This window comes from Macadamia integrifolia, unplaced genomic scaffold (assembly GCF_013358625.1).
Source record: "Macadamia integrifolia cultivar HAES 741 unplaced genomic scaffold, SCU_Mint_v3 scaffold960, whole genome shotgun sequence".
Taxonomy (NCBI): Eukaryota; Viridiplantae; Streptophyta; class Magnoliopsida; order Proteales; family Proteaceae; genus Macadamia; species Macadamia integrifolia.
In genome coordinates this window covers 49663-73567 of record NW_024870602.1, presented here as the reverse complement: position 1 = coordinate 73567, position 23905 = coordinate 49663, and the positions used below count along the sequence as shown (strand labels likewise).

Below are 23905 nucleotides of genomic sequence, written 5' to 3'. Positions count from 1 at the left end.
AATTCTTTTCTATACACACACAGTATGTGTACTTACATTTATGTATCGGGATCACATCTCTGATGACATATAATGTAACGACCATGTGAACAGGATGTCCGGTCCTATTCCTAGCTGAGAATAATTTTGGGTGAAAACCCATGGAACAACTTACAAGCCTAATAAATAAATGTCATGCATAAATGAAAATAACAGTCTTATTAAAAAACCGGGTTTGATGGACATACATATCCAACAATCTCCCACTTACATCAAAGCCAATCTCCCATATGCTTTACACCCATAGATTTCACATGTTTCAAAAACACATTAGGTGCTAAGCCTTTAGTCATGGGATCCGATACATTATCTATAGAGTCAATCTTCATGACAACTACATCACCTTGACCAATGATCTCCCTTATCAGGTGATATTTTCGCTACACATGCTTATTCCTCTGATAAGCCCTAGGCTCCTTTGTTTGAGCTATTGCCCCCTTATTGTCATAATACAATGAAATAGGATCCTTAACAAGCTCGGGGACACCTCCATCACCTATCATGAAAATCATTCATAACGTGGATTTTCTATCATCTTTGTCGGTCTAAAAATCGGAATCCGTATACCCCATAACTGACAACTGATCTAACCCATAAACCAAAAAGTGATTCTTAGTATTTCTTAAATACTTGAGGATATTCTTGACAGTAGTCTAATGCTCACGTCTAGTGTTGGACTGATGTCGGCTCACAATCCCTACAAAATAGCAAATGTATAGCCTAGTACACAACATAGTGGACATGAGACTTCCCACCGTCGAAGCATATGGAATTCTTTTCATCTCCTTAGTATCCTTTTGAGATTGAGGGCATTGGGATTTAGAAAGACTTACTCTGTGACGAAAAGGAACATTTCCTCTCTTGGAGTTCTCCATATTAAATCTGGCTAAGACTTTGTCTATATATGGGGATTGTGACAAGCCTAGCATCCTTCTCTTGTGATCCCTCACAAGATTAATCTAATGATGTAACTGGCTTCACCTAAGTCTTTTATGGAGAATGTAGTGGACAACCACTTCTTCACCGATGAAAGTATACCCACATCATTCCCTATAAGTAGTATATCATCAACATACAATAATAGGAAACAAACTGCACTCCCAATGAATTTCTTATAAACACATGGTTCATCCATATTTTGTTCAAAGTCAAACGTTTTGACGGTTTGATCAAAGCAGATGTTTCAACTTTTGGAAGCTTACTAGAGACTATATATGGATCTTTGTAACTTGCATACTTTGTTCTCATCAACATTTGATGTGAATCCCTCTGGCTGATGCATGTAGATTTTTTCATCAAGAAATCCATTAAGAAACGCAGTTTGCACATCCATATGCCAGATTTCATATTCAAAGTGAGCTACGATAACTAATAAAATCCTAATAGATTTCACCATCGCTACTGGAGAAAATGTTTCCTCATGGTCAACACCCTTTTGTTGGGTGTATCCCTTAGCTACCAGTATTGCTTTCAATCTTTCAACACTCTCATCCGCGCTTCTCTTCCTCTGAAAGATCCACTTATATCCAATGGGCTTGACACCTTGTGTTGGATCTACAAGAGTCCAGACTTGGTTTGAGTGCATTAAATCGATTTCACAGCGCATAGTTTCCAGCCACTTATTCACATCAATATCTTTAAGTGCCTTTGAATAAGTGTACAGATCATTATACATTTCAGTGAGACCATGTGGAATTCTTCCATAGTCTTATCTTCTTAAGTAAGAAGATGAAACGATCGGGTGGCCTTATAGACTTCCCACTACGTTGAGGCTCTTGAGTGCTAGCATGTATGGGGATTATGTCAACTGGTTCAATTGCAGGTGCACATGGCACAGGAACAGAAGACTCTTCTTCTTTAACCACTGGTTCAGTTCTTTTGGGGCCAATGTTACACCTATGCCCTGACTCGGTCTAATTTGAATTGTTGTGATAGGCCTCGGACAGGAGATCAGAAGCATGACTGGGTTTTGGCTTGTGGCCGCCCATTGCCAAAGGGGGAGAGATGACTCCAAGTGTTAGTGCATCGCATGCCAGTCTAATTGGAGGGGATTCGTACCTTCTGATCCCAGACGGTAAGTGACCTGACTCCTCACACATAAGTCCAGGCATGTGTCGAAGTTGCCGAAAGGCCTTGAGCATGGCTGAGGGGAACCACCCATGCAAGACCAGCCATGGGATCGCAAGCAGTCAAGATAGCAAGTTGTCTTGACCACCAGAAATATGCCACTGGATCCACTGGGCTTGGATCCGGTGGGCTATTTTTGATGAACATAATAAGCTACTGTCATAGTGTTGATGTCTATGGGTCTCGTCACTCGTATCGTAAATAGTCTTGGATGATCCCAAATCATCCCCCACACTTTACTTTTGATGTGAATGCATTTTGGACCTAAGTGGACGTGTTCTCAGGCTCCAAAAGTCATAATAAACCGATTGGTCCGAATAGGGTCCAACCAAATAGACCCTCATTTCCTCATTTCTTCTTTGCCCAAATGTAAGAGAGGAGAGGAAGAGGAAGAAGAAGGGGGAAGGGGTTTTACCTTGGTGCCGGCTGCCGCCTAGTCACCAGAATCACTGCCGGAGGTAAGTACAACCTCCCATACCACTCTTTCTCTTCATTTTGACCTAGAGAAAACTAGGTATGGATGGAATCTTAGGCTCTGTACTGTAACGATTCTGTTTTTTTAACATGATTTTGGGGCTAGCACACTTTTTTGCATTTCTATTTTTTTGGAGTGATTCTGCATCTTAATGTTGTATGGTAATCGCAAAAAAAAATTGATTTTGTAACCTGAAAGAAACAGAAACATGTATGGTTCGTACTTAACAGAATCGTTTCTGTTAGAAACCAATATTTACATAAACTTCCATCTTCACCATGGGTGTCAAAGTTGTGATTTTTAAATAAAATCTAATGATAGTCAATGGTTTTTTAATAAATTCTAAGTTATGAAAATCATTATTACCCAAATAACTTAAGTTGAATGAGACAAATAAGAATATCTCCATATCAACAACATGGTGTTCACTTCAAATATGAAATATTTGGTCGTGTTTCCTTGCCATATGAAATATGAAATGTTTCAACAAAAATATGATCTATCATAATAACATAAAAGTATGAACAAGAATAAATTCAAGTATTGACATAATTCTTAAAGTATCTAATTATGAACTTAAGGGCATAAATTAGGTCTTCCAACTTAATTCTTAACTGCAAAACATGCCCCACTACTTCAAAGTTTAAATCCAATCATCAAAATGTAATCATGTAATTTGAGCCATTCCGGCTTTAACAGCTAACTCATTTGCAATCTTTTTCCTAAGATCATCCATCTGTCTTCTTCTTTCTGCTAAGCTTATACTAATGTGAGCCGGTGGTACATAATCTTGAATTTCTTCAGGCTCCTCATTCCACCAATTTTCACCAAACTCCTTAAAATTCTTGTCTGCAATTTCTTCCTCCCGAATGAAGTTGTGAAGTGCACAACAAGCAATGACGATGCATGTTTGGGTGTTCAGTGGAAAACATGGCATTTTGCTGAGAATTGGAAAGCGCTTCTTCAAAGAACCAAAACTGCGCTCTATGACATTCCTAACAGAAGAGTGTCTATTATTAAATAGCTCTACTGCTGCCCTTGGACGTCTATTCCTATAATCATTTAGATGGTATCTTTGTCCTTTGAATGGCGTCAAGAACCCAGTAGTAGATGGATAACCAGAATCAACCGCATAATATTTACCTAGCATGTGAAGTGAAAAGTAATGAATCAACACAATATGTAAAATAGAGCATAATCAACTTGTGAGGTTAAGATTTAGAATGTACCAGGTGGAGGATGAGGAAATTCAAATTTAGGGTTATTCAATGCCTCATTGAATACTCGACAATCATTTGCAGAACCCTCCCAACCAGCGTACACAAAAGTGAATTTCATGTCAAGGTTACATGCACACATAACATTCCAGGTTGTATCTCCTTTCCTTCCTCTGTACGGTATTTGTTTGGATAGAGGTACAGAAGCACTAACATGAGTGCCATCAATCGTGCCAATGCAGTCCTAGTACCAATACATGGATATTCATCAAATCAAACCACGTATAACCACAAAACAACATAATCATTGTTTTAATTATAAGCAACATACCTTGAAGAAAGGATAGAGCTTTGGCTTTTTAAGAATCTGTTTAGGGCAACGACTGAAGTTTGGAGGTTTGATATTCTCTTGTCCGAGTAGTATGAAAGCACGTAACACTTTCTTAAAGTGTTCACCTATAGTGTTAAGAGAACGCTGAAAGTGTTCTGCTATGTCTCTATACCTATCATTGTGACCAACGATAGATATAAACATTGCCAACTGCTCATCCACTCTTAAATAACGACTATCTTCCAACCAACCACGTTGTTGCATTAATGCTTCAAGGTTGAGGAAGACATGGCGTTCCATTTTATACTGTTCATAGCATCTGTCTACATGTCCGTTTAGAACCTCACTCACTCGCTCTGGTCCTGTCAATTTACTATCTCGTATGGGCTCTCTAGTGTATAATGAATCACGTGCTTTCATCAACAACATCATACACATCATGATTTCTGCATCAGTGTCATCCCTTTCCATTTGTTCAATGTGTTCCCTAGATGCGATCATTCTTTGATCCATTCCTATAATATAAAATTAGAAATATGGAAACACATCAAACCATAATTTTGAACAAATATCCAAGACACCTTAAAAAAATAAAGGAAAACATAGCAAACCATCAAAGTTAAAAGTAGTGTTAAGGTACAATGAACAAATATTCAGGACATCAAATACTACAGTTATAAAAAAAAGTCAAGACACAGTCATCCATAACATCTTAAAAAGTGAAGAAAAACATAGCAAACCACCAAAGTTAAAAGTAGGGTCAAGGCACAATCCAAGTAGAGTTATCAATCTATCTAATTAAAAGAACTTTTCAAGAAGTAAACTACTGAAGGGTACGAAGGAGTATTGACTTCCGATGAGGAGGGCATGAAATTAATGCTTCTCTCCATTGCGGGTCAGCCATTAACTTCCGAAGTGCTTTCTCGTATAGTGCTTCATCTAACTCATATCCTGACTCAAGCACCTCCATGGCCCTAGTAATCCCGTACATCTATTCCACATTTTGGGTTGAAGCAGTGGACATGCTCGCATCCTGTTCTACCCTTGATTTACTCATATCTTGAATTGCCTTGAATGCCATTGACCAATCATTAGACTTACTCCTCCTCCTTTTCGCATTTGGAGTCCTATCATGCCTATGCTTAGTAGCTGGCCTTTTTTCCACTGCTTCAGTTTGAGTGTCACCTAATGGAGTAACTTCATCAGCGGAACTTGACTCATCACAAGATTCAATCATATTCCTATCATCATCGGCCGCCAAAGTTTCCAACATGGTTGTTTGAGTCCCACTTCCTTCGCCATCTGCATATGTATCACCAAATACCATACATAGTTCTGGCCATTGTGGTAGTCCATGCTTCTTAAATCGTGCCCAAGTAGGGTTATCCTAATAAATAAAAAATACGCATAATCAAATACTTGAATTGATATATCCTGGCATTTCAAAATACTCAAATTAAATACAAATTGAGCATACCTTAATATGCGATTCCCAGATGGATTCATCATCAACAGTACGAGTTCTTGAAGCAGTATCCCAACCAAAACCAGTTGTCTCCAATAGCTTCTTAAACTGACTATAATCCTGCCTCAGTTTGTTCACTTTGTTCTTCAACTGTATAATGGCATAGTTGACCCCAGTTTTTTCTTTGAAGTTATTGGCAATGTTGTTCCAACCAGCTTTATTAAAAGTCGAAGTAGTCCTATTTCCTTTCTTAACTTCCTCTACCATCAGAACAATAAGGGTGTCTACATTTGCTTGGCTCCATTTTGCAGTCTCATTAACTGCTTGTTTTGAAGTTGACATTTTCTCACTATTTTACCAAAAAAAAAAAGAACATGAATTTAAAATCCAAATTGAAAACACTGATTTTCACCAAGGCACCCCAACCCTTAATCTATGAAACCCCTATGACCTTACTCACACAGGGCTTTCAAAGGCCTTCAATGAGGTTTTGAATACATATTGGGCTGTACTAAAATGAACCAGTGGCATTCACAAGAAAACTTCACTTCAATTCACTCCAGTAATAAATTAGAAAGATGTTATATTGCCACTTCAAAAGGACTTCTACCACAATGCTACATATATGACCTTATCCCTTTCAGTAAAAAAGAGAGAACCAAGGAATCAAATTAATGTAGAAGTCTTGAGGTAAATAATGGCCAAATAGATAGAAGAACAATACTATTACTTTTTGCAGTTTAAGTCAAACAAAGCCCAAAGCTAGGGATTCGACCTCTGAGCATGAAATTCAGATGTTCTTCAGGATCATAAAAAGAAAACCCAACGTAGAAAAAGCTAAAATATTGCACAAGAAAGAATGTTCAGTTACCTCAAATGGCTGAAAACCTCTCAATCTCCGTATACCCTCGAAAACTCCTTTAGGAACTCCAAATATGAACCCTGTTTACTCTGAAAAACCAGTCATTGAAACATTCAGTTCTTAACATACTTAAACTACAAGATCAATAGTTCATTCTATTCTTGAATCAGATGGATATCCATATGTCCTGGAGGTCCTAGATCCAATTCTCCATTGCTGAAACAGGCAATGATATTTATTTTAAGACCCATAAGTATGACAGTTCCCTTAATCATTTATCATTTTGAGTTCTTGGTTACAGGAATACTTGAAATTGTGAGATTGAACAGAAGGAACTTTAAATGTCTTTTGAAATGTGGCTATCCTAAATCCAGGAGTAGAAGAAGATTGGCTCAGAAAATTCACAGATTCACAGTAACTTATTAGGGACCAATTGATAAGAAAATCTTCTGATCTAAATCTTAAAGCATCAAAAGGAAAATATTTACCAAATAAATTAACAGAAAATGTTGTCATATTTTTATTTTATTTATTTATTTATTATTATTATTATTAATTTTTTTTATCAAGGCAGATGACACCTCTCCTCGAAGTTTATTTAATCATCAGCAAAATTCAGATCTGGTTCTTATTCGCTACCACAAGAATTACAGAAAGTCTGAAATATTCAATAATTACAATGAATTACAAGAGATTACCGGAATTAAGAAACAACCCAGAGAAGGAAAATATGAGAAAATATTTATCCTGTTGTCAATACAGGATAAGATGAAACAAGTTGTTACAGTTTACAGGATCTAATCTGGATGCCTCTTTATACTCCATCCTACACTTTACCAAAAAAAAAAGAATGAATTGAGAGACCCATCAGGTATTGGAGAAGACAAATTCCGTCGAACACAAAATGGGCAGCTTGGAGAAGGAGAGAACGACGACAGGATGGGCAGCGAGAGACCCATCAGGGATTCTATCGCCTTACACATACAATCTTAGGTAAAGATTGATTCAAATCTAATAGTAATAGTTTTAGTTTAAATCGTCTCTGTAATCTCTTCTCAACCCTTCTCAAATGGGGAATTTTTATTTTTTAAATTCTTGATCAAAACAAACAGGAACACAGGGCCAGAGGACGTGTTCATCAAGGTGATATGAGAGGAGGAGGGAGAAGAGATCAAGAAAGAAAGGGAACGACAGTGAGAGAAAGAGAAAGAGAAAGAGAACGAGAAAGAGAGAGAGAGAGATCTTCGTTTACCTTGAAGATGGTAGATCGAAGATGGTAGACAAGAAAATTTGTACCGAGCAGAGCTTCTCGCCTCTCGCCTCCTTCTCGCCTCTCTTCTCCTTCTCACCTCCTTCTCGCCTCTCGCCTCCTGCAACTGAAAATGGGGTTAGGGTTCCTTGAAACGTAACAAAGTTATGTTTTGAGGGTAATTTCCCCATTTACCCTTCATAACTTATAAGTGATACCTATTTCGGCGCCTTTTGCTCAGAATGAATTCTAAAAGTGAAAAGCAAGTATTTTATGCTCCAAAAAATGGATTCAAAAGTCTCATAAGTGCCCCGTTCATTTAAAAAAAACAAGCAATTGAACCGGGCCTTTCCATACAGGTTTTACCTCATTTCTGTTTCAAAAAAATAAAAAAACATCAGAACCCATTTTTTAGAATGTTACAGTACAGAGCCTTAGTGTACAAACCATGTTGAGGTCGTAGAATGCGTGTTCTACCCTCTTGGTGTTATTGTCGAGCTCGAACCAAGCCCGGTGTGCTCCGACAACAAGTATTGCCAAATGACCAACTAGGATTTCGATCGTTCGATCGACATATCCCCAAATGGATCGGTGGAATCAGGATTTTATTGGCTTAAAATGATGCTAGGAACATCCCCTACAAACTCCACGAAACAAATCCTGACGATCGGGCCTGAGCCGAAAAGCCCCAAAATGGGTGGACTGTCCTGAACCACCACCGGCAATAGCCCATCGGATCCATTGGGTCTGCTTCTGGTGGCATATTTTCGGTGGACCACTGAGCCTTAGGAGATCTTTGTCAGTTCCATCAGAAACAGGACTGATATTTCTAGTGGAAATTCCCTGTTTCCGGTGGGTATTTTCAATGACATTACTATAACTTTGGGGGTGATCCATGTGGGTCCCTCTCGATATTTTTGACACGTACTGATGTACGATTGTCCTTGTGTCTAGGATAGTGACACACGAGCCCCGAGACCGAAACTGAGTGGATTGATCGGTGGCCTTATCTAAACCCTAACACAAGCAGAGATCAACAAGGTGAGGGATGATTGTTTTATTTTGGATTGTTTAATTATTATAGAATTGTTCACATGCATAGATTTAATATGCTTAATTATATTTCTCACATGATGATGGTGATTATCATATGTTACATTCTTATAGATTTCATACGAACTATTCATTTATATGTATGACGGGATCCGGTGTGGCCGAGGTGGTATTGGTACTGTGATCGTCGTGTGTTTGGTTGTGTGTGTGAGACGTAATCCGGCATGGTTGAGGTGGTACCGGTGCCGTGATTACCATATGTATGTTGCATTCATGCATTGATTATGTGCATTAGAGTTAGTTGTAGTCGTGGGTTACACTTTGTGGCCAAAGTCTCTCTGGTATCATGTACCTCGGGACTGCATTTGGAAATGGATACACTTTGTGGCCGATGATTGGTACCGGCATCGCATAGTCCATACTCAACTGTGATATGTATGCTAGATTAGGTAAACGGTCTCGGGTTTCACTTTGTTGCCAAGGTCTCGTTGATATAGTGTAATCGAGACTGTATTTGGAGATGAATTACACTTTGTGGCCGAGGACTTACCGGTATCATGTAATTCATACTAACTGTATCACTATGAAGATATATAGTGTATATGTGGTTAGGTATCACTCCTTATGCTATGAACCCTTGCCAACAGGGGTTGAGGTGTTGGATAACCCATTGTGGTATGTTCGATGTGCCTTTTTGGAATGCCACACCCGCGGTATGATGTGATTATAGCTAGAGGCGGTAATTTGTCCTGCGTGGCCGATGTGTTACTGGTGCCGTGATTGCCAGGGTTTGTATCAGGGGTTTGCTGGGTGACCCATGGATGCATACGGGGATTGGAAGGCTTTTAGTCACAGCTAGGGTTTGCATCCTTGTGTAGTCAATGAAGGTTCCGAGATGAAGGATACAACCTAATGCGCGGTAGTAGCATTTACCAGACTTTGTATTATTAGGTGGATAATGAATAAATGAACTGCATCACGAGCATCATGGATTATGTGTTTAATTTTCGCTATCATGCATTATAAATTATTATTACTACTGTTTTGCTTGGATGTGCTTGACCCACCTCTCACTGAGCGAGTTGGAAAGCTCACCCCATGTATACACACTTTTTAGATCATGATGCAGGTATGGTCGTGCCTATGTCTAGTGACTCTTTTTCCTTTGGACCTGAGTATAGAGTGAGCGACTGGTGGATGTCGAAAGCGGAGGAGCATGGCCAAGACTGTGCTTGTGACTTTTGTGCATACGCAGCGCCATGAGGTATTCGGCATATTTATGATTATGTTGATATAGATTTGTGAATATTATGTTTTAAACTTGATATATGTAAGTCTTGAAGGATTGTAAATAGAATTACTCGGTTAACTATATTATGTTTATCATTAGATAATTTCCTCATTTATATCTGATGATTTCGCTATTATACTCTAATTCCACTGTTTTTGGTTGGTTGTGATGTGTGATTGTGAAATTTTAAGGTACTGCTATTAGCGATCCTAGTAGGTTTGTAAGATAGGTACGTGTCTTACTCACACCGTCGGTATTCCTAATGGTAAGTTGAGTCAAACTGAAAATTGGGGTGTGACAGCCAAGGACTTCCTCAATAAAAGTAACATGTTTACTTATAAAGACATTTTGGTCAGTGGGGTCAAAGAAATAGTAACCAATCATGTCCTTGGGGTATCCCAAGAAATAACATCTAGAAGTGCAAGGTTCAACTTATCTGTTTGTTGTTTGCGTATATGTGCGAGACAACCCCAAACCCTAAAATGATTTAGGCTCGACTTGCATCCATACCATAACTCAAATGGGGTTTTAGGTATAGATTTAGATAGGACCTTATTCAAAATATAAATTGCAGTTTCTAGAGCAAAACCCTAAAAGGATAATGGTAACTCACTGAAGGTGAGCATAGTTCTGACCATATCCAATAAGGTCCTACTGTGTCTCTTAGATACACCATTTTTTTGTGGCGTACCAGGATTTATCATTTGTGAGGAAATTCCTTCAAAAATGAGATATCCTTTGAACTCATCTAACAAGTATTCTCCTCCTCGATCTGATCGAAGGGACTTGATGCGTTTATCTAGTTATCTTTTAACTTTTGCCTGAAACTCCTTGTACTTTTCAAAGGTTTATAACTTTTTACGCATTAAATAGATATAGCCATATCTAGAATAATTGTCAGTGAATGTTACAAAGTATTCAAAACCATATCTCATCTAAATATTCATGGGTCTACACACATCAGTATGTATAAGTTCTAACAAACTATTGGCTCTCTTGCCTTTATTACTAAAGGGCTTCTTGGTCATTTTACTTTGTAGGCATGATTCATAAGTTGGGTAAGGTTCAACTTTTAGACGTTCTAATGGTCCATCCTTAACCAACCTGTTAATCCTTTCCAAGTTAACATGACCTAATCTGAGATGCTATAGATATGTAGAACTCACTAGAGCTCTTTTACATTTCAAATCAATATTTGAAACCTCATTCATTTTCACAGGGGAATCTAGAAAATACAAACCACTTTGCATATATCCAGAAACAATAAATTTATTATTAAAATGTATAGCGAAAACAGTCTTTAAATAACTTAGAGACAAAAATAATGTTCCTTTTAAAAGAAGGAATATGATAACAATCCTTTAATAAAATAGTACTAGAATCAAATTCGAAACTAAAGTCTCTGATGGCCATTGCCATGGCTTCAGGTCCAGTGCCCATCCTTAGCTGCAATTCATTCTTGTCAAATCTTCTTGTTATCTTGAACCTATGCAACATATTGTAAATGTGGATAGTGGATCCAGTATCCCCTAACCATGAGTTGGATTGTTCAATAGACAAGCTTGACTCATAAATGACAAGAGTAGAAAAATTACCTTATTTAGGAGTTTCATCTAAGTTATTCTGCAAAGTAGCCAGGTATGCACGATTGTTCCTCTTCAAGTGGCCCTCTTTCATACAAAAAAAGCATGTACCCTTAGGTACTTCTTTCTTCTTTTGTATTTTCCCACCCTTGCCCGTAAGAGTCTTACTCTTGTTGGTCTTCTTCTTCAATTTGTTTTTGGAAGTCGAAGACTTGACTTCTGTAGCATTGAGCTCACCATTTTCCTTTTTTTGAGCTTTCTCCGTCTCTGACAACGTATTTCCTTACTCAGTCAATTCAACATCTAGTTTGTTCATGTTGAAATTACAGATGAACGAGCTATAGGTTGAGGGAAGAGAGTTTAGAATCACATTCCTCTTGTATTTAAGAGTAAAGGAAGTACCCATGGATTCCAGTTTCTTGAATAGATTTCGTATCTTTACATGATCGATGACTGGAGTCCCTATTATCATCTTGGTATTATGGATAAGATCAACGAGCTCATGGTGCTCGTGCACATCAGTCTAACTGAAAAGCTCCTTGAGCTTATCTATCATACCCTTGGCAGAGGTTATGCCTTTCATAGATCAATGATTGATTTTTCAATCGATCCCAAAATATATAGTATGGCCTTAGAGTCACTCGAGTGGAAGTACTCATAAGCCTCCTATTGATCATAATCATCACTGGTGGGTTTTTCGGGAGCCTCCTCCTCAAGAAGTGCAGACAGACGTTCTGCCGTTAGGAGTAGCATAATACTCCTATGCTAGTCAACATAGTTAGGTTCTTTCAGTTTGTAGTTATTGATAAGGGTAAGTAAGGTAGAGTTGATTGAAGTCGACATCGCACAAAGATCTACACATTGTACAAGATATAATCAAACGTATGAGCATTTAATGAAACTATTGAATTCGGTGGACGAAACATAGACAATAGTTTTCTCACAGTCAAGATTCCCTCACATCCTGAAAGTGAATTGGAATAAACCAATCCTTGCACATGCAACTTATCCTATCAGGGATGACTGCACATACAGTGATTGGATGGACTTTGTTATCCGCCTCCAAGGCTTCCAATATTAGTGACCACCTGTGTGTCATGTCTATATCCTATCAGCTGACATACACTCAAGTCAGGTGCATTCCTATCAAATTGGAATGAATCAAAGTATCATGAGAGATGGCCCACTATCGCAGTGCCCCCTCACTATCTGTGTGCATATCCTTATCCATTAGGAAGTAGTGTAGACCATCAGCAATAAAAATCCTAACAATGTCCTATCGACTCTATTGCGGGGCCATATTATCAACATCTACATCCACCATTGATAGGGGGTCATGGATATGATCTACCATTTAAGATTCGTCCATATCACACATGCTTTTAACATTGAGGGTAATGTTATGGCACATATATAAACATCTCATGCTTTATAAGGCAAACATCACATGTGTAAATGATGACAACAATATAAGATAACTAAATGTGGTTATGAGATGGCAAGAGCAATGGGAGTAACAAGCCTCAATTAATTACTCCCACTAGATTAATTATTTAATTAACATATGCAATATGATATCATGCATTTTATACATCAAGTGATGCAACCAACATATGTAATCTTTAACTTCATAATCTTCATATGAATCTCCATCTCCTTTTTCATCATCGTCATATGAAGAGCTTCTATTCCCTTTTCATTTTACAACAAATTAAAATAAAAATACCTAAATCTATACATCTCTTTATTTAAAGAAAACCCCCTTGAAGAAACCAACCCACCATTTGGGTTTCTCAAGGGGTGGAGTACATAGATTTATAAAAAAAAAAATAAGAGGACAAAGAGAGAGGGCGAGAGCACATCCACATCACATTGATCTCATGTCATATGCCATATGACATCCATTACATCTCATGTAATAATAAATAATTTTTCCATCCACAAGATTTAATTTTCAGCATAGAATGATATGGTTCTTCAATATGTAATATGGAATTAACAATTAATTAACCATACTTTTAATAATTAATTAATTTATTACATTTCACATCTCATGTGTTAAAGTGTACAAGTAGAAGCTTCCAAGCCATTAAAGTGCCCAAATCAGATTATTACATAAAATAATATTATGTGGGCCCCACTAGTCTTACTAGGGTTTCTATTAGGGCTATAAACAGGTCGATTCGGATCAAATATGGTATTATCCGTATTCGAATTCATTTAGCAATCCATTTTCTGAATTCGATCCGGTTACCCGTCGGATATATAAAAGTGGTATAGAATTCAAATTTGACATTATAAACGGATTCCAGATATTATCCGGTTCGGTTCATTTAGCATACGGATATCGAATATCGGGATATTTACTGTTACACCCATGCCCTGACCTGGTCTAATTAGAATTGTTTTGACAGGTCTCGGATCGGAGATTGGAAGTACAACCAAATTTTGGCTCGCGGTCACCCATTGCCGAAAGGGAAGAGATGACCCCACATGTTCATGCATTGCGTGCCAGTCCAACTAGAGGAGATTTATACCTTCCAATCCCAAACGGTAAGTGACTCGACTCCCCACACATGAATCCTGATATGTACCAACATCACCAAAAGATCATGAGCATGGTCGAGGGCAGCTACCCATGCAATACCAATTGGAGGATAGCAAGAAGTTAAGACAAACAAGTAGTCTTACCCACCGAAAACAGCCTGGGCCTGAATCCGATGATTATTTTCGGTGACCAAACAGGCTGCTATTAAGGTTCTGATGCCGGTGGGTCCCGCCACTCGCATCGTAGATATCCCCAGATGATCCCAAATCATCCTCCACACCTTTCCCCATGATATGACCAATTTAAGAAAACCTAAGTAGATAGGTCCTTGTGCTCCGAAAATCGGATTAACCTGATCGGACCAAATAGGGTTCAACCAAATGGACCCCAAGGCCCAACTTAACTTATAAGTTAGAAATGAGGATTCATTTCCTCATTTCTCACTTATGCTCAATGTAGGAGAGGAGAGAAAGAGGAGTGGAAGAAGAGGAAGAAGAGGAAGAAGAGGGGGAAAGGACTTACCTTGGTGCTGGTTGCTGCCTAGTTGTCGGAACCACTGCCGGAGGTAAATACAATCACTTCTACTACTCTCTCTCTTCATTTTGAACTAGGTTAAGCTAGGTTTGGACGGAATCTTAGTGCACAAACTCTCTTAAGCTCGGGGAATGCATGTTCCACCTCCCCGGTGCCATTACCGAGCTCAAATCTAGTCCGGTGAACTCCGGCAACAAGATTGGCCAAATGACCAACTAGGATTTCGATCGTTCCATTGATGTATCTTCCAAATGGCTAGGAACATCCCCTACAAACTCCATAGAACAAATCTTGGTGATCAGGCCCGAGTCGAAAAACCCCAATTTACTGGGCAGTGCTGTATTGCCACCGAAAGCAAGCCATTGGAAACACTGGGCTTGCTTCCGGTGGGCTGTTTCCTGTGAGCCCCTGAGCCCTAGGAGCTCTTTGACACCACCACCAGAAATAACACTGATATTTTAGTTGGGAAGTGTCTGTTTCTGGTGGGTGTTTCTGGTGACATTATTGTCACTGATGGACCTTGACTATACCCTTTGGGGGTGACCCATGTGGGATCCTCCCGATGTTCCCGACAAGTCTTGATGTATGATTGCCTTTGTGTCTAGGACAGTGATGCGCACGTGCCCCGTGGTCAAAATTGAGTTGCTTGATCGGTGGCCGTACTTGAACCCTAACACAGAAGAATATAAACCATGTGAGGGATGGTTGCTTTATTTTTGAGATTGTTTTATTATTATAGAACTGCTCACATGGGTAGGATTATACATGAGTATTAATTACTCAAATGATGATGGTATGCTATCACATTGTACATTTTTTTACTGAATTTATATGAAATGTTGTGGAGATGTATGACAGGATCTGATGTGGCCGAGGTGGTACCGATACTGTGATCACCGTGTGTTTATTGTATGTATGAGATAGAATTTGGCGTGTCCGAGGTGGTACCAGTGCCGTGATTACGGTATGCTTGTTGCATTCATGCATTGATTATGTGTATTTGAGTTAGTTGTAGTCACGGATTACACCTTATGGCCAATGTGTTATTGGTATCGTGTGCTCCGGGAGTGCATTTGAAATGGATACGCTTTGTGGCCGATGATTGGTACTGGTGTTGCATAGTCCATACTCAACTGTTATATTCATGCTAGATTAGGTAAACTGTCGTGGGTTACACTTTTGGCCGATGTGTCACCGGTATCATGTACTCGTGACTATACTTGGAGATGGGTTACACTTTGTGGCCGATGTGTTACCGGTATCATGTAATTCAGACTAACTGTATCATTATGAAGGCATATAGCATATATGTGGTTAGATATCACTCCTTATGCTACAAACCCTTGCCAACAGGGGTCAAGGTGTTGGATAACCCATTGTGGTGTGTTCGATGTGCCTTTCTGGAATGCCACACCCACGGAACGATGTGACTGTTGCCGGAGGAGGGAACTTGTTAGGTGTGGCTGATGATTGGTACCAGTGCCATGATAGCCAAGAGAGGTTATCAAGGGTTTGCTGGGTGATCCACGGACACATACGGGGACTAACAGGCTTCTATTTATGGCTAAGGTTTGTATCCTTGCGTAGTCGATGATGGTTCCAAGATGAGGGATACAGCCTAATGTGCCGTAGTAGTATTTACCAGACTTAGTTGTATTGTTAGGTGGATAATAAAATATATGAATTGCATCACGAGCACATGGGTTATGTATTTAATTTCTGTTATCATGCATCATAAATTATTACTGTGATTATTTTTCTTGGGTGTGCTTGAACCCCACCCCTCACTGAGCGAGTAGGAAAGCTCACCCCACGTATACACACTTTTTAGATAATGATGCAGGTACGGTCGTGACTATGGCTAGTGACTCTTTTTCCTCCGAACCCGAGTATGGAGTGAGTGACTGGTGGATGTCGAAAGCGGAGAAGCATGACCAGAACTGTGCTTATGATTTCTATGCATACGTGGCACCATAAGGTGTTCAACGTATTTTTGGTGATTTTGATACGAGTTTGTAGATGGTACACTTTTGAACTTATTATTTATAAGTCATGGATGTTTGTAACAGAATAACTCGGTTATGGATAATATTTTATCATTAGACATTTTCCCATTTTATTGATGATTTCGCTTATTTAGTTTGTGAGATGAGATTATGAAATGTTAAGGTACTGTTATCAGAGATCCTGGTAGGTTTGTAAGATAAGTGCGTGTCTTACTTACACAACCGGTATTCCTGAAGGGAAGTTGGGTCTACTGGAAGTGGGGTGTGACAACTTTGTATCAGAGCGTGAAGCTCTGCCTTAATTGACAATCTCAACCAAACTATGACTTGGGAAAATTAGGATTTAAATAAAAATATCAAAGATAACAATTTATAGAATTTCACAATTAGGAGACAAGTATAGGTGTTAAAGCCGTTTCATTAAATAAGGAATTTGATTACATAAGCTTACACCTTTTCATAAAAAAATTAAAATACTGAAAGATAGAAATCGTAACTAGCCTAAGTTTATGAAACTCAAACAACTGAAGCAAATGACAGAAAAAAAAATTCAACTTAAGTCTAGAACATGAAATCTCAAGAGAAAGTATAAACTGAAAGAAAATCCTAAAACTATAGTGGCAACATGCCGCTACTACTGCTGATCTTGCTGTTGCTGGTGCTGTCCTTGGCCTTGAGCTTGGTTCGGACCATGTGTTCCTGGAGGTGGCATCGGCGTGGCCAGGTGGAAGACCATTGCTTGCATCTGTGCCTCTAGGGAGGCCACACTAGTGTCCATAAGACAATAGTTCCTATCAATGCTCTCGAGGTGGCTGGCCATAACATCGTTAAGACCATAAGGCCTCGCACCCCTTATGCCCTAGGAAGTGGAAGCTACTCTGGAACCCATAACCTATATGGGTTAGGTGGTAGGACACCACCAACCCCAGCAGCTCCTCTCCCTATACCACCGGCACCTCTACCAATACCTCCACCAACTCCACCAACATCACCGGCATCGCCATCCAGTTAATCCTCTACCTCCATAGGCTGCTTATCCTCTTCCTTAGCAGGTGATACCTCATCCATGTCTAGGGTCATCTTCCTTAGGGAGTCTTGGCTGAAATCTATGACCTCAACACCCAAGCACCCCTCACCCTCCAAATTCACCCCAAAGCGAAGGAAGATGTCTGTCAGTATCCTCCCATAGCATAAATTCCCAACTCTGTGATCCCCTCCCTCGGACCGAGTTACCATGCTCCACATCAGAAGGTAGGGAAGATGTATCTGCACCCCCATGTAAACGCAGTAAGTCACATAGGCATGTAATACGGATACCTCATCATAGTGCCCACAGGTGGGGAGAACATTCAGCTGAACTGCTCTGCAGACCACCTTTGGAGTGACAAGGTAGTTGGTTGTGCGCTCCCATCCACGAGCATTCTTAGTCAACATGTTGTTTACCTCTTGAAGAACATCTGGACTCTGGAAATCATTGGTTGGAGTCCGAGGAAGGCAGTAGACTAAATCCCTTGTGTTGTTAATCATCGGGAGGTTAGCCAGTAGCCTCATGTCAAAATAAATCTCGACCCCCTTCACGTAGGAGGTGATCCGCATCTCTTTAGTGCCTCTATTCACGCACTGGAGGTTGGAGTAGAATAGCCTCACCAACCGTGGGTAGTACATCTTATTGAGTTTCAAGATGCAGTACCACCCAATCGCCTCAAGCATTGATGGGGGTTAAAACTATCAGAAGTCTTTTGTCTTCATGTATTTTTTCGGGTCCACATTACGGTACTCGAAGCTTTCCCAATGATCTTGCTCAACCACAGAGTGGAATAGGAGTGGGTTATACTGTGCTTTAGCAGGAATGACTTGTTCCTCTTGTGTAATGACACGACGAGTATGTACACGACATCCAGACATGCTTGCAATATGATTCCTAAGGATTCAAAGAGAAAAACCTAGTTTAGGAGATTGAAACAAAGCTCACAGAGAGGAAAATCTCAAAACTAGGTCAGAGAAGGAAAAAAAAGTACCTTAGATGCATAGATAACGTCGATCGATCACAAAATAGTAAGAAGGAAGTGGGGAATGAGTTGGAAAACTCTCCTTGGCCGTTTCCCCACCTTCTCCATGAGTTAGATTAGGGTTTTGTGAATTAAACCCCAATCCCGAGTCTATTTATAGCGGTTTTAGGTCCACAAAAACACTGGACCTGCTTCCGGTGTCTGTTTTCGATGAGTTGAAAAGTCCCAAATCAGCTTCTGCCAGTCCCACCGGAAGAAGTACTGATATTTTTGGTGGAATGGCTCATATTTTCGGTGAAAAACACACATGTTTCCTATGAAATATTTTGGAAATAAATTTTCATTTTATTTTTTAAATCTTTATTATTATTTGATTTCTCAAATATGTGCTTCTTCGGGATATGCATGCGATCAGATCCTAATAAGTGTGGACCCCACTCATGCATGCTCTAACCCTAATTTTTCCTTATGTATAAGTGTCGGACCCACTATGTATGCATGTATTCCAATTACATGCAACCTTATATATGCATGTGAACTAATCGGATTCCTCCACAGGAATCATGTCACGTCGGAACACTAGGTCCCGATCCCAGTCATGCCCGTCACCTCTCGCTTCCCCTACACTGAATCAGGGTAGACCCCATAATGCACCCCCAGCTCCACCGGTACTTACTGCTCATGATGTGGCCTCCATCATGGATAATATGATGAGGGGAGTTGAGGAAAGACATAACCAGTTAATGGCCGGGATCGATGATTGGATCCAAGCGATAATGGGAGCCCGTAGTGCACCGCCAGTACCTCCTACTCCATCGGCACCTGTTCCAGTACCCGCTGGATCGTCTACCCTTCAAACATCAGGTGGGGCACAAGTGCATGGGCATGGGTAGCAAAATGTACATGGGTATGTACAAAACCCGGCATCGGAGCAAGCCCAGGCACACGTAGAGGGTTGGACTGACCTAACCAAGTTGATGGATAAAATTCAAAGGCTTAGGTCCCCATGTTTCTCTAAGGTGGGCCAAGATCCATTGTATCCATCTAGATAGATTGGTGGTATGGAAAAGGTGTTCAGGCTAATGGGCTGCACCGATCAGCAGAATATTTTATGTGCAGGTTATTAGTTACAAAATGAGGCTAATGATTGGTGGAGTGCTACTGAGCCCATTGTGAGGGTGGGTAACCCAAACCCTACTTGGGCAGACTTCAAAGGGACCTTCTTTGAGAACTATTTTTCTGAAAGGTTTCAGGATAAGAAAGAGTGAGTTCTCCCAGTTGGTGCAAGGTTCTCGATCCGTGCTTAAGTATCAGCAACATTTTGAGGAGCTATTCCATTTTGCTTCTGAGCATCGTAGAAGTGATAGGGCTAAAGAAAAGAAGTTTGAGAAAGGGTTGAGGCCAGGTATTGGATCAACCATAGTTGGGTTGAAACTACAGACTTATGCTGAGGTGGTCCAAGTGGCCAAATCTATTGAAGACCGACATAGAGATAATTTCTCAGACCAACAGGGAACGGGAAAGAGGCTTATAGGGTCTGCAAATTCCAGGGGAGGTGGCAAACCCTTCCAAGTGCCTTATATCAACCCAACTCTAGTACAATTCAGAAAGCCCGAAGCTAGTCAGACTTCCCAGTCTTCGGGATCAAGCTCAAGGTGTTTTCATTATGATCAGCTGGGCCATCTAGCAAGGATATGCCCCCATCAGAGGCCAGGTGATGCACCATACACTATGCCACCTAGGCCCTAGCAAACCTATGCAGCACCTAGACTAGCATAACCCCCACAGGGCCAGAGACCATAAGGCAGAGTGTTTGTTATGACTGTGGAAGATGTAGAGGCTACACCCGGTGTAGTGACAGGTACATTATTGATATCATTATTGCTTGCACATGTGTTATTTGACTCAAGAGCCTCACATTCATTTGTGTCACCAGCATTTGCAAAGAAGATGAGAATTCCACCCAAAGGACTGACTCAATGTTTGGCAGTGAGTACCCCTACAGGAAGTGTAGTAGGTCTGAGCTATGTATATGAGCCTTGTCCAGTGACCATAGGTGGACATGAGTTGAATGCTCATTTGATCGAGTTGGATATGACCGACTTCGACGTGATTCTAGGGATGGAATGGTTGTCCGCATACAGAGCCTGTGTGCTATGTGCAGAGAAGACGATCATTTTCAGACCTCGTGATAATGATGAGTTTTTTTTCCAAGGGGATAAGCCTAAGAAACCTCAGAAGGTCATCATATTAGCACTTCAGATGAAGAAACTGCTAGATAAAGGGTGTCAAGGCTACTTAGCATCTGTGATGGATACTGAGATAGAAATTAGGCTGTTGACCGAGCTAGATGTGGTGAGGAAATTTTCTGATGTATTTCTGAATGACTTGACAAGTTTACCCCTGGACCGAGAGATAGAGTTTACTATAGATTTACTCCTCAGTTTGCACCAGTGTCAAAAGCCCCTTACTGCATGACCCCCACAGAGTTGAAAGAATTGCAGGTGTAACTTCAGGATCTTTTGAAGAAGGGATTCATTAGACCTAGTATGTCTCCATGGAGAGCACCGGTATTGTTCTTCAAGAAGAAGGACAAAAGTATGAGGTTGTGCATTGATTACCGGGAGCTTAACAAGCTAACTATCAAGAACTGGTATCCTTTGCCAAGGATAAATGATTTGTTTGATCAGTTACAGGGTGCCAATGTATTCTCCAAGATTGACTTTAGATCGGGCTACCACCAGCTCAGGATCAAGGATAGTGATGTCAGTAAGACGGCCTTCAGATCAAGGTATGGACATTATGAGTTCTTGGTGATGTCATTTGGGTTGACCAATACACCAGCTGTATTTATGGACTTGATGAACCGGGTATTCCAGGATGTCTTAGACAAGTTTGTGATCGTATTCATTGATGATATCTTGGTTTACTCTAAGAGTGCCATGGAACATGCTGTTCACCTGAGGTTAATATTACAACGTCTGAGAGAGAAGCAACTCTATGCCAAATTCAGCAAGTGCAAGTTCTGGTTGTCATAGGTGACATTCTTAGGCCACATTATTTTAGACAAGGGTATAGAGGTTGACCCAGGCAAGGTGAAGGCAGTCCTAGAATGGGAGACTCCCAAGAGTGTAGCAGACATACATAGTTTTCTGGGATTGACCGGATACTTGAGAACTTCTCCCGCATTACTACCCCAATGATCCACTCACATAGAAGGGTGTGAAATTTGAGTGGTATGATGCTTGTGAAAAGAGCTTCAAGGAGCTAAGGCATGATGCTTGTGAAAAGAGCTTCAAGGAGCTAAGCCAAAGATTGGTATCAACTCTAATTTTGACTATTCTGACTGGTACAGGTGGTATGGTTGTGTATAGTGATACCTCCAAGCTAGGATTGGGTTGTGTATTGATGCAGCATGGGAAAGTCATTGCTTATGCATCCCTCCAATTGAAGGGTTATGAGAAGAATTACCCCACTTATGATTTGGAGTTGGTGGCAATGACTTTAGCATTGAAAATCTGGAGACACTACCTGTATAGTGAGAAGAGTGAGATCTTCAGTGACCATAAGAGCTTCAAGTACTTCTACACCCAAAAGGTGCTCAACATGAGATAGAGGCGTTAGTTGGAGTTGATGAAGGACCACGACTATACTATCCACTATCACCCAGGGAAGGCCAATGTGGTAGCTGATGCACTTAGTTGGAAATCCTAATCACTGACTCTTGCATCACTGACCACCAATAAGAATCTCATAGAGGAGGCCGGGAAACTGAATTTGGAGCTACTAGTGGAAGGTGTCACCTTGTCACTCTCAGCATTGGTGGTACAACCTAGTCTGGTGGATAGGATCACTGCAGTTCAGGGTAATGATGAAGAGCTACAAAAGCTAATAGCAAAATGCAAAGAAGGAACCTAGAAAGACCTGGATTTCTCTGTAACTGAAAGCAGATTCTCAAGTTCAAAGGGAGGTTATGTGTGCCTAGTGATAGTGAATTGAGAGACATAGTTTTGAGAGAGGCACACAGCTCTCCATACTCCATTCACCCCGGTAGCACTAAAATGTATAAGGACCTTAAGGGCTCTTACTGGTGAAAAGGAATGAAGAATGACGTGGCCACACATGTGTCTAGATGCCTCACGTGCCAACAAGTCAAGGCTGAAGGACAAAGGTCCCATGGTTTATTGTAGTCACTTCCTATTTTGGGGTGGAAATGGGAGAATATTACCATGGACTTCATCACAGGCTTACCCCGCACACAGAAGGGTATGGATGCCATTTGGGTAGTTGTAGACCACTTGACCAAGGCAGCTCACTTTATCCCAATAAGGTAACATTTTCTATGGACAAGCTGGCCAAGTTGTATATTGACAACATCATCAGGTTACATGGTGTACCAGTTAGCATTATCTCTGATCGAGATCCCAAATTCACTTCCAAGTTCTAGACTTGTGTGCAGAAGGCTATGGGTATGTAGTTGAACTTTAGCACAACTTTTCACCCATAGACAGATGGTTAGTCGGAGAGGACTATCCAGACATTAGAGGACCTACTTCAAGCATGTGCCTTAGATATGAGTTACAGTTGGGATGAGCACATTTTCCTTATTGAATTCTCTTACAACAATAGTTATCAGCCACCATCGGAATGTCCCCATTCAAGGCACAATATGGCAGAAAGTGTCGGACTCCACTCTATTGGGATGAGGTTGGTGAGCGGAATATTTTGGGTCCAGACTTGATACAAGCTACCAGTAAGAAGGTGAATGTGATCAGAGAACGGATTAAATCAGCTCAATCTAAACGAAGAGCTATGCAAATGTCATAAGGAAACATCTGGAGTTTGGAGTCAGAGACAAGGTGTTCTTGCGGATCTCCCCAGTGAAAGGGGTGATGCGGGCCGGCAAGAAGGGAAAGCTTAGTTCGAGGTTTATGGGACTGTATGATATACTGGAAAGGATCGGACTGGTAGGTTACCGGATAGCTTTACCACCAGAGTTGGAGGGTACAAATGATGTCTTCCATGTATCTATGTTGAGGAAGTACGTTCCCGACCCCAATCATGTCTTGACTTACATAGCCTATGAGTTGGACGAGGATTTCGCCTATGTGGAGTA

General features: G+C 40.4%; 2 protein-coding genes across 6 annotated transcripts in view; both read right to left on the bottom strand.

The window, feature by feature from the left end:
- Window positions 1-3803: 3803 nt before the first annotated feature.
- LOC122070652 lies at window positions 3804-4426 on the bottom strand. Its single transcript, XM_042634847.1, has 2 exons — window positions 4190-4426; window positions 3804-4102 (listed from the first exon to the last, which is right to left on the bottom strand). Exons 1-2 carry the CDS (start codon window positions 4391-4393, stop codon window positions 3860-3862), a joined length of 447 nt encoding a protein of 148 aa, XP_042490781.1. The 5' UTR covers window positions 4394-4426; the 3' UTR covers window positions 3804-3859.
- Window positions 4427-4831: 405 nt separating this feature from the next.
- The window catches only part of LOC122070651 (uncharacterized protein At2g29880-like), a 33296-nt gene continuing 14222 nt past the window's right edge, over window positions 4832-23905 (bottom strand). For 2 of the 5 annotated variants that reach the window (XM_042634843.1, XM_042634844.1), the window contains 3 exons: window positions 6526-6605; window positions 5667-6003; window positions 4832-5576 (listed from right to left, as the gene is read on the bottom strand). In XM_042634843.1, coding sequence (XP_042490777.1) covers window positions 5181-5576; window positions 5667-5996 — 726 coding nt within the window. In that variant the 5' untranslated portion in view covers window positions 5997-6003; window positions 6526-6605 and the 3' untranslated portion in view covers window positions 4832-5180. Of the gene's footprint in view, window positions 5577-5666; window positions 6401-6525; window positions 6606-7768; window positions 7887-23905 lie in introns of those variants that run through there. The other 3 variants (XM_042634842.1, XM_042634845.1, XM_042634846.1) reach the window with 3 other exon arrangements.